Source organism: Brachyhypopomus gauderio, chromosome 4 (assembly GCF_052324685.1).
Source record: "Brachyhypopomus gauderio isolate BG-103 chromosome 4, BGAUD_0.2, whole genome shotgun sequence".
Classification (NCBI taxonomy): Eukaryota; Metazoa; Chordata; class Actinopteri; order Gymnotiformes; family Hypopomidae; genus Brachyhypopomus; species Brachyhypopomus gauderio.
Genome location: NC_135214.1, coordinates 10,645,664 through 10,656,349, shown reverse-complemented (window position 1 = coordinate 10,656,349; position 10,686 = coordinate 10,645,664). Strand labels below are relative to the sequence as shown.

Genomic DNA, 10,686 nt, shown 5'->3' with positions numbered 1-10,686 from the left:
AGAGAGGGAGAGGTAGAGTGATGGGGAGAGAGAGGTAGAGTGATGGGGGAGAGAGAGAGAGAGGGAGGTAGAGTGATTGGGAGAGAGTTAGGTAGAGTGATAGGGGAGAGAGGGAGAGAGAGAGGTAGAGTGATGTGGAGAGAGAGGGAGAGAGAGAGGTAGAGTGATAGGGGAGAGGGATAGAGAGAGAGGGAGAGAGGTAGATTGATGTGGAGAGAGAGAGAGAGGTAGAGTGATGTGGAAAGAGAGAGGGAGAGAGAAAGAGAGGTAGAGTGATGGGGGAGAGAGAGGGGGGAGAGAGAGGTAGAGTGATGTGGAGAGAGAGAGATAGGTAAAGTGATGTGGAGAGAGAGAGAGGGAGAGAAAGAGAGGTAGAGTGATGAGGAGAGAGAGAGGGAGAGAGAGAAAGAGAGGTAGAGTGATGAGGAGAGAGAGAGAGAGAGAGAGGGAGAGAGAGATAGGTAGAGTGATGTGGAGAGAGAGAGGGAGAGAGAAAGAGAGGTAGAGTGATGAGGAGAGAGAGAGAGGGAGAGAGAGATAGGGAGAGTGATGAGGAGAGAGAGAGAGGGAGAGAGAGATAGGTAGAGTGATGTGGAGAGAGAGGGAGAGAGAAAGAGAGGTAGAGTGATGAGGAGAGAGAGAGAGGGAGAGAGAGATAGGTAGAGTGATGAGGAGAGAGAGAGAGGGAGAGAGAGATAGGTAGAGTGATGTGGAGAGAGAGAGGGAGAGAGAAAGAGAGGTAGAGTGATGAGGAGAGAGAGAGAGGGAGAGAGAGATAGGTAGAGTGATGAGGAGAGAGAGAGAGGGAGAGAGAGATAGGTAGAGTGATGTGGAGAGAGAGAGGGAGAGAGAAAGAGAGGTAGAGTGATGAGGAGAGAGAGAGAGGGAGAGAGAGATAGGTAGAGTGATGAGGAGAGAGAGAGAGGGAGAGAGAGATAGGTAGAGTGATGTGGAGAGAGAGAGGGAGAGAGAAAGAGAGGTAGAGTGATGAGGAGAGAGAGAGAGGGAGAGAAAGATAGGTAGAGTGATGAGGAGAGAGAGAGAGGGAGAGAGAGATAGGTAGAGTGATGTGGAGAGAGAGAGGGAGAGAGAAAGAGAGGTAGAGTGATGAGGAGAGAGACTGTTGCCTCTGCACATCTCAGTCACTTCTGCCATGTTGGTTGTCAGTTTGTCCTGTTGTGCTTATTGTAATAATAAAAATAATTGATACTAGTGATAGGAACAGTTTAGTCTCAGTGTAAATGATTATCAAATGATTATCACATTATCATAACTAACTCCTCCCACACTATCTGTCTCTACCCCCAACCAACAGCTTCCTACTGCATATGTGTGTGTGTGTGTGTGTGTGTGTGTGTGTGTGTGTGTGTGTGTGTGTGTGTGTGTGTGTGTGTGTGTGTGTGTGTTTGGTGTGGTGGGCAAGTGTGTATTGTCTCTGATTGTGTGTGTGTGTGTGTGTGTGTGTGTGTGTGTGTGTGTGTGTGTGTGTGTGTGTGTGTGTGTGTGTGTGTGTGTGTGTGTGTGTGTGTGCGTTGATGTCACCTGTGGTGCTCTGTTTGCCTAAAGGCAGGTGTGTTGTGGGGGAGGGGCCCAGCTGTAGCAGATCTCTTCATCTCTCTGGAAACAGACCTTACATGCATCTCAGCTGGCCCCACATCTCCATCACATCTCCATCACATCTCCACCTCCATCTACACTTCCACTTTACTGCTGTCTAATACAGCAGGTCTTTCTTCCTCCTAACTCCTCGTTTCCTGACCGCCATTTATTGTGCAAACTCAAAGTGTTTAAAGACGAATGCTGAATCTGTTTTTCCAGTTCGTAAGATACTGCTTTCACATGTGAGGTCGTGTGTGTGTGTGTCATGTCCTACTTTCACGTGAGGTTGTGTGTGTGTGTCATATCCTACTTTCACATGTGAGGTTGTGTGTGTGTGTGTCATGTCCTACTTTCACGTGAGGTTGTGTGTGTGTCATATCCTACTTTCACATGTGAGGTTGTGTGTGTGGGTCATGTCCTACTTTCACATGTGAGGTTGTGTGTGTGTGTCATGTCCTACTTTCACATGTGAGGTTGTGTGTGTGTGTGTCATATCCTGCTTTCACATGTGAGGTTGTGTGTGTGTGTGTCATATCCTGCTTTCACATGTGAGGTTGTGTGTGTGTATCGTGTCCTGCTTTCACATGTGAGGTTGTGTGTGTGTGTGTGTGTCATATCCTGCTTTCACATGTGAGGTTGTGTGTGTGTGTCATGTCCTACTTTCACATGTGAGGTTGTGTGTGTGTATCATGTCCTACTTTCACATGTGAGGTTGTGTGTGTGTATCATGTCCTACTTTCACATGTGAGGTTGTGTGTGTGTATCATGTCCTACTTTTACATGTGAGGTTGTGTGTGTGTATCATGTCCTGCTTTCACATGTGAGGTTGTGTGTGTATCATGTCCTACTTTCACATGTGAGGTTGTGTGTATGTATCATGTCCTACTTTCACATGTGAGATTGTGTGTGTATCATGTCCTACTTTCACATGTGAGGTTGTGTGTGTGTGTCATATCCTGCTTTCACATGTGAGGTTGTGTGTGTGTGTCATGTCCTACTTTCACATGTGAGGTTGTGTGTGTGTATCATGTCCTACTTTCACATGTGAGGTTGTGTGTGTATCATGTCCTACTTTCACATGTGAGGTTGTGTGTGTGTCATGTCCTGCTTTCACATGTGAGGTTGTGTGTGTGTGTCATATCCTGCTTTCACATGTGAGGTTGTGTGTGTGTATCATGTCCTACTTTCACATGTGAGGTTGTGTGTGTGTATCATGTCCTGCTTTCACATGTGAGGTGTGTGTATCATGTCCTACTTTCACATGTGAGGTTGTGTGTGTGTGTCATGTCCTACTTTCACATGTGAGGTTGTGTGTGTGTGTGTGTCATATCCTTCTTTCACATGTGAGGTTGTGTGTGTGTATCATGTCCTACTTTCACATGTGAGGTTGTGTGTGTGTGTCATGTCCTGCTTTCACATGTGAGGTTGTGTGTGTGTGTGTCATGTCCTACTTTCACATGTGAGGTTGTGTGTGTGTGTCATGTCCTACTTTCACATGTGAGGTTGTGTGTGTATCATGTCCTACTTTCACATGTGAGGTTGTGTGTGTGTGTCATGTCCTACTTTCACATGTGAGGTTGTGTGTGTGTGTGTCATGTCCTGCTTTCACATGTGAGGTTGTGTGTGTGTGTCATGTCCTACTTTCACATGTGAGATTGTGTGTGTGTATCATGTCCTACTTTCACATGTGAGGTTGTGTGTGTGTGTCATGTCCTGCTTTCACATGTGAGGTTGTGTGTGTGTGTGTCATGTCCTACTTTCACATGTGAGGTTGTGTGTGTGTGTCATGTCCTACTTTCACATGTGAGGTTGTGTGTGTATCATGTCCTACTTTCACATGTGAGGTTGTGTGTGTGTGTCATGTCCTACTTTCACATGTGAGGTTGTGTGTGTGTGTGTCATGTCCTGCTTTCACATGTGAGGTTGTGTGTGTGTGTCATGTCCTACTTTCACATGTGAGATTGTGTGTGTATCGTGTCCTGCTTTCACATGTGAGGTTGTGTGTGTGTGTGTGTGATATCCTGCTTTCACATGTGAGGTTGTGTGTGTGTATCATGTCCTGCTTTCACATGTGAGGTTGTGTGTGTGTATCATGTCCTACTTTCACATGTGAGGTTGTGTGTGTGTATCATGTCCTACTTTCACATGTGAGGTTGTGTGTGTATCATGTCCTACTTTCACATGTGAGGTTGTGTGTGTGTGTCATGTCCTGGGTTCTAACAGGAAGATTACCCTGTGAGTGCAGTGCAGTGAAAAGATAGTAACAACAACAACAATTATTATTATTGTTATTAATAATAATAATTATAATTATTATAATAATTATTATTATTATCATAATAAGAATAATATACTCATAGTTCTAGAGATTATAATAATTATAACTGGTGTTAATAATAATAATAATAATAATAACAATAATAACTCAGACTTTGAGTTATTCTTCCTTCACATTATTGTCTGAGATGTATAAATCTAAATTAATGAATTTAGTTACATTACGTAATCAGCTTTATAAATTTAGGTACATTATGTAATAGTTTGCAGCTTCACTACATGAAATATGTTCCTGAAGCAGTGCAGTCCAACTACAAAGTCATTCGCAGCACCATGGCAACAGTCCGATCAGTTTGACTTGCAAATGAATCATTTGCATAGTAGGAAGGTCGTTGTCTCTGTGTCACATTGCATCTTATCATGCCCTGGTAAATAATGTCATTTAAATGTATTGACACATTACCATAATTTTGTTTAAATACAGCTGACCAAAGAGAGTTGTGTTTAGCACTGGAAGAGCATCAGGTGGTGATGAATGATGAACATATCAGTTTACATTCACACTGCACACTGACGCTCAGGTGAGAAGGTGTGTGTGTGGTCTGACAAGATCCTGCACTGGGGGAAAAGTTCTCAAAATTACCTACCACACACGTTTTCTTTACGTTACCATAGCAACTAATCCTCCTAAGCACAAATTTGAACCAGTTCATACAGCCTGTGCAGGTGCCATCTGCTCCGTGAGTGGCCTTTGTGACGGTGTGTGTGTGTGTGTGTGTGTGTGTGTGTCCACATCATCGGTGTGACAGGTACACAGAGCTGTCTCTAATCTACTGCCAGGGGCCTTCAGTTCTTTCCATGTCGTATCATTAACCCTTTTAACGCTCGCGATCTCGGCCCTGCGGGTCAATACGCACTTTCATTTGGAGATAGGATGATAAAACACTGTTTCCATGGAAACATCGAATCATGGGGAAACAGCTGTAAACAATACATTTACAACACACATCCACTAATACAACTTTAAATGGACAAAATGAATAATTATTTATTTTAAAATGTATTAGATTTCTTTATAAAAAGGCTGATAACTGCCGTTAACTGTTTTATTAGAGATTTTACATTTGTATGTAAATGTAAATGTTATTAGAAATCATTTATAAGGACATACTGTGTGAGGCCTACTGTATGGGACCTGTGTGAGACCTGCTGTATGAGACCTGTACTTTGAGACCTTCAGAAACGTCCTGGCTGGGGAGTGTGTAATAAAATTGTGCAGAATGTTTTACTTCAGTAAATATGTGTAGGATCACAAAACCACACTCACATCTATCAGCCATACAGCTTTGAAACACCATAAACTATAAGAAATAGGCCTACTAAAGTTAGCACAACTGTTTTCTTATGTATATTTGTCAATATACATACTTTAATATTATTTAAGACACCATAAAAAGCATGCAACATCTACAAACCCCAAAAGAAATTGCTGGTTGAGACATTTTATTATATTTTCAGTAATCAGAGTGAAACTGGTCCAATGTAGTGAACAGAAATGCTACGCATGCCAGTAATACGACGAGAACCCGTAAGCGTAACAGTCGTAACAGTCGTAACCGTCGTGGCCCTGGAGCGCAGGGCAGTCCCATTACATTCACAGCTAAACCAGGATGTCCGTTGTGAGTTTTGCATACGTTACGTAAGTGATCTAACAGGAATTTGTTTTTTTTTTGATAATCTTTATTCGTGTTTATTGTTCAACAGTCCACACGTCTTCTCTCAGTGACGTGTAATTAGATGAAATACGGATATCCCAGAGTGTTTCCTAATCGCACGATCTTCTTTGCCACGTTTGAAGATCGTTTAAAATGAAATTTGGATTTTTCACCTGAAAGCAAATAAAACCCCCACAGAAAGGTAACAGAATCCAAGCTAAAACAGTAAAGCAAACGGATGTGCTTACTGTGCCCTCCTGAGCCCATCAGCCCTGATCCATCCCGACCCGAAGAGTCTCTGCACCTGCGTAACGCGAGCCGAACGAACAAAACTTCAGGTGTGCTCAGGTATTGTGCGCGTGGCTCAGCGTGAAGCAAATACAGGACACGAGGACTTCCGGCTGTCTGCTTCCAGGAGACACTTGATTCAAGGGGGAAACGACACCAGAAACGCACAATCGCCCAGTTTAGACAGCTGAGGACAGTAAATAACACAGGCAAAGTTAGTACAATCCAGGAGCGCGTGGAAATGCTAGTTAACGCTGTTTCCCAGCAATGATGGAGGTGTGGGAACTTGTAGAGAAGATGTTCTTACCTGGAGCACAACGAGAACAGCGTGAGCATCAAACCCGAGGCCTGGACCCACTTTATTGGCGCACACCGCCACAGGAATAGGCGCCCTGTGTCCACCAGCTCGCTGTGACGGCCGGAGACTGACCTGGACACCTGTCTCCTGTGTCTACTTCTGATCCCATATTGACTCAGAACACGAGGGGCGGGGCCACAATAGGGCGCTCTTCTCTCTGTGTAGCTCAGAGTTAATGTGTGTGTGTGTGTGTAGCTCAGACTTAATGTGTGGGTGTGTGTGTATGTGTAGCTCACAGAGTTCGAGTGTGTGTAGCTCACAGAGTTAATGTATGTGTGGCTCACAGTTAATGTGTGTGTGTGTGGCTCACAGACTTAATGTGTGGGTGTGTGTGTGTATGTGTAGCTCAGAGTTAATGTATGTGTGTGGGTGTATGTGTGTGTGGCTCACAGTTAGTGTGTGTGTGTAGCTGAGCCCCTGTAGGTACGGAACATCCCTCAAGAACGCGCCATAAAGTAAATCAAATGCCCGCATCTGTGCCTGAACATTTCTTGGTCTTTACTCGGGTTCTTTGCATAATGAACATAATAGCCGTAGAAAACTTTAAAACATGAAGTAAACAAAATGGCTCGACTAGAAATGTGAGGACAATATATGACTTAAAAACTGATAATTCGAGATGTTTTAATGTATTGTTCAAAACGTGCCTTTACAAGTCTAAAAGTCCTAATACTTACTGCAATAATAGTCCCCTGATGTCTTTGCTTATTTGCATAGCCGTTTAGTAGCAGATGTTTGGCTGAGTGAACATGACTGCCCCTTGCTGTTCACATCTTTTATTAGTTTACACGTACCGTTTTTGAGCGTGTAACCGTTTACATAACGATTCTTAAATCGCCCGTTACTGAACGAAACTTTTACTGCCAATATGATTTATTGTACAAGTTGTAAATCATGGGAAAATTCATTTATTAAATATTTGTGACAATCTACTGTAAATATGCAGTACTGTGTGCTTACAAGGTGAAATCAACAACTAGGCAGAAATTAGCTGCTAATCCAACAAAAAAGCATATAAATTCCAAACATCTGAAATTTGTTCAAATCACACATCATTTCATCTGTTATATTCTTCATGTTTCCAGTTGTATGCAACAAACCCTCAGAATGCACCTGGTACAGATGACAGCTGCACCTCACACTCAGGAAGAGGGAATGTCAGAAACAGCCCCTGAGTTGCAGTTCACCCATGAATTCAGATCAAATATTCATTACTACTGATACAGTACTAGGGTTATGGATACAGTACTGATTTCACTGCTGAGCTGACTCCAAAGTCTCCTCCAGCTGAGACATGAGGACAAACGTCTGTGCAGAGGACACGCGGGACCGCACACCAGTGATGAGCACAGAACCAGCAGGAATGTGCAGATTGTGATAATGATCATGGTGAGGGGCGTGGTTATCTCCGAGAGAGGCGTGGTCATCATAGGGAGGACATTCTTCTCAAATACGCCTCCCAGCCTGCCACCTTGTACTCCTCTGCAGCCTTCAGCCTGTCTGAGCTGGCAAGAATCCCCCGTCCAACGATGATGACATCAGAGCCTTTGGAGCAAATGACCTCATCTGGGCTGGTGTACTGCTGACCAAGGCCATCTCCTAGGGAAACACAGAAATACAAGCATGAGTACACACACACACACACACACACACACACACACACACGTAGTGTATAGTGTAGCTATAGTTTCTTTTTCAGCCAACTTCATTTTCACTATGGTACTTTTGCTACTACGTTTATATTCGTAGGTCTGACTACAGTGCCGTCATGGTGGTCTGCAAAGAAGCAATTCTGGAGGTACAGGTTCCTGAGTGTGGGGAGTTGAAGGTGGGTGTGTGTGTGTGTGTGTGTACCTCCACTGCGTAGTTGCACCCCAGGAGTCATGTGGATGTGTTCTGGGTCACTGCTGACCCTCGAAGTGCTGATGAAACCAAACACAAAATCTGGGTAGTCGTCTGCCATTTTCACCTGGAGGGAAAATCAAAGTTCTCAAGTCTGATCAGAAACACGTAGCATCTGATCCAGTAAAGAAAACCGTGTTTACAGTTACACAAGATGACCTAAACTGGTGCTTTTTCCCCCAGCTCTCTCCATCTTACCACGGCCTGCGTGTACTCTGCTGTTGCCAGGCAACCCTGAGAGCTCATCTGTGCGATGAGGAGACAGCCGTGGCCGAGCGGCTGCCCGATGGCCCTCAGACCCTCCACAACACCCGGCCCGGGCATCGCGTGTGCGTTGACCATGTGAGCCCACGAAGAGATCTTGTACACACCACCTGAAAGGGTCATCGAGAGGCAGGTTTAACATGCAGCATGGCAAAGCTCCGCCCCCAGCCCATGGATCCACCCCCAGCCCGTGGCTCCTCCCCCAGCCCGTGGCTCAGCAGTAGGATAGTCGGGACTCTGTACTGCTTGGTGCATGGTACTGGCGGTTGGGACAGAGCCAAAATAAGGACCAGTCAGTGGTTCCACTTAATGGAATTATTGTTTAGGCCTGAACAAGCCATCAGCCTTTACGTCAGTCTGCTCAAGCAAACATCAATTTACAGAAAAGGCAAAAGTTCTGAAACGGCACCTTCGTATTGGTGTTTCACGGTGTTCCCGATGTCTGCGAACTTGCGGTCCTCAAAGATGAGGAAGTTGTGTTTTTGGGCCAGCTCTCTGAGGGCGGTGGCCATGGCGGGACTGAAGTCCTCCAGGATGTCCACGTGGGTCTTCAGGACGCACACGTGAGGCCCGACGGCGTCGGCCAGTTCCAGCAGCTCAGCCGCGCTGCTCACGTCGGCCGACACGCACAGGTTGGTGCTCTTCTCCTCCATCAGGGTGAAGAGTCTGGCGGCTAGGGGGTGTGTCCTGGGCAGGGCGGCCCGCTGTGCGTACCCCAGCACACCCCTAGGCTCCGCCCTCCAGCCGCAGGTCTGGTTCTCACGGACGAAGCGCTCCACGCTGGAGGAGGCGGAGGCATCAATGCGCCCAGATCCAACAAGCACAGCCAGGAGTCTGGAGATGGAGATGACTGAGTGGAGGACGATCCCCTCGGCCGCCAGCCGCTCGCGACCTCCCTGCCCACGGTCCAGCAGCACCACCGCATCCGTGACCTTTAACCCCTCGCCCCGCAGCACCCGTGCCGTCTCCAGGACGCTGCTGCCACTGGTCACCACATCCTCCACGATCAGACACACTTCGCCCGGACGAATCAATCCCTCAATCAATCGCTTTGTACCTGAGGACAGTTAAAGACACCAGCCCCCAACAGCCACCACATGAAATCACATGCTTGAAACACACCAAAAAACAAACACCAGTGATCGTAGTCCAAACACCAGGCTTAGTCCAGGACCACTGAACTCAGAAGCAGGACTACAGATACAAAAGTTCAATCAGTCTGATCAGACCTGAGAGAGAATACCCAACAGGGCAGGAGTGTTTAAATCTCCCTAACTGTTAAACGTGTGTAAGTCACGCGTCCTTCTGTTTGTGTAGTGGCTCCTGTTAATGTTTGTACAGTGTAAACTGACCCCGTCACATCTCAAACTGTTGGTTTTAAACCACCTTTGCTCTACTCTATATGGTTGAAACGGTGATCATCAATACTGGTGTCAACCCGGTCGGTCTGGTGATGTGTTCTGCGCTCTCGGTACACAGGTCTGCATGCTCTCAGCAGTGCGGTAGGCTGTAACCGGTACCGTGGGTCTTAAGCTGTAACCGGTACCGCGGGTCTTAAGCTGTAACCGGTACCGTAGGTCTTGGCCTCCTTTCGCCGAATCAGCATCGGGACGCGTTCAGTGACGCAGAAGATGGTCGCGAGGGGGAGCGCCGTGTACGGGACCCCGCACGCGCAGTCGAAGCGCGCGCCCCCGGCCCCGGCGCGCCGCCACAGCAGGCTGGACACCTGTCGGAGTAAACAACAACAAGATCGGCTTCAGACTTCACGAGCCGCACACCGGATCGGACGGACCTGCACGCGCCTACCTGGCTCATCAAGTCCGGGTAGGACACGATGACCCGCAGGTCGAAATACACCGGAGACGTGAGTCCACTTTTCAGCGTGAACGTCCCGAACTTGACCGCCTCGGTGTCGTACAACTTTACGATCAGGTCATCGAGCTCCGTGTCGTCCATCCTCGGTAGTCGCCTCCACTCGCGCCGCACGTTACGGTTTAAGTCGCGCGCAGAATCCGGCGTGTGTGACGTCATCCCACATGTTCCATTGGTTGAAACATCCCACGTGACTCGCTGGGCCCCGTCAGGCTGTCTAATCGAGTGCCAGATTGTAGATATTTAATTTGTGTTTATTAAATGGGAATCCCATATTATCGAGTTCAGCGATATATTAATGCTGTTTGCTGTTGCTAAGCTGGCATACATATGTGATACCAAAAGGTAAAGTTAGCTAGCGCGTCTGCTACCGAGATGCCCCGCCACGCGCGTGCTAATGCCACGCCGCTT

General features: G+C 46.6%; 2 protein-coding genes across 3 annotated transcripts in view; both read right to left on the bottom strand.

The window, feature by feature from the left end:
* Positions 1-6,415, bottom strand: part of cryba2b (crystallin, beta A2b) — a 12,605-nt gene extending 6,190 nt beyond the window's left edge. Inside the window, exons 1-2 of one of the 2 annotated variants that reach the window (XM_077002146.1) lie at positions 6,187-6,415; positions 5,840-6,066 (exon numbers count right to left, since the gene is read on the bottom strand). The gene's annotated coding sequence lies outside the window, so the exon portion shown is untranslated. The remainder of the gene's footprint in view (positions 1-5,839; positions 6,067-6,186) is intronic. The other variant, XM_077002147.1, reaches the window with a different exon arrangement.
* Positions 6,416-7,129: 714 nt separating this feature from the next.
* On the bottom strand, positions 7,130-10,641 carry umps (uridine monophosphate synthetase). Its single transcript, XM_077002142.1, has 6 exons — positions 10,210-10,641; positions 9,976-10,129; positions 8,813-9,460; positions 8,338-8,513; positions 8,092-8,206; positions 7,130-7,836 (listed from the first exon to the last, which is right to left on the bottom strand). The coding sequence occupies exons 1-6, from the start codon at positions 10,432-10,434 to the stop codon at positions 7,664-7,666; spliced, it is 1,491 nt and encodes a 496-aa protein (XP_076858257.1). The 5' UTR covers positions 10,435-10,641; the 3' UTR covers positions 7,130-7,663.
* Between the last annotated feature and the right edge of the window lie 45 nt (positions 10,642-10,686).

Coding starts and splice junctions, on each gene's coding strand:
- umps (XM_077002142.1), bottom strand. CDS start 10,434: ATGACGTCACACACGCCGGATTCTGCGCGCGACTTAAACCGTAACGTG. Junction 10,130..10,209: donor ACCCGGACTTGATGAGCCAG/GTAGGCGCGTGC, acceptor TTACTCCGACAG/GTGTCCAGCCTGCTGTGGCG. Junction 8,207..8,337: donor CAGAGTACACGCAGGCCGTG/GTAAGATGGAGA, acceptor TTTTCCCTCCAG/GTGAAAATGGCAGACGACTA.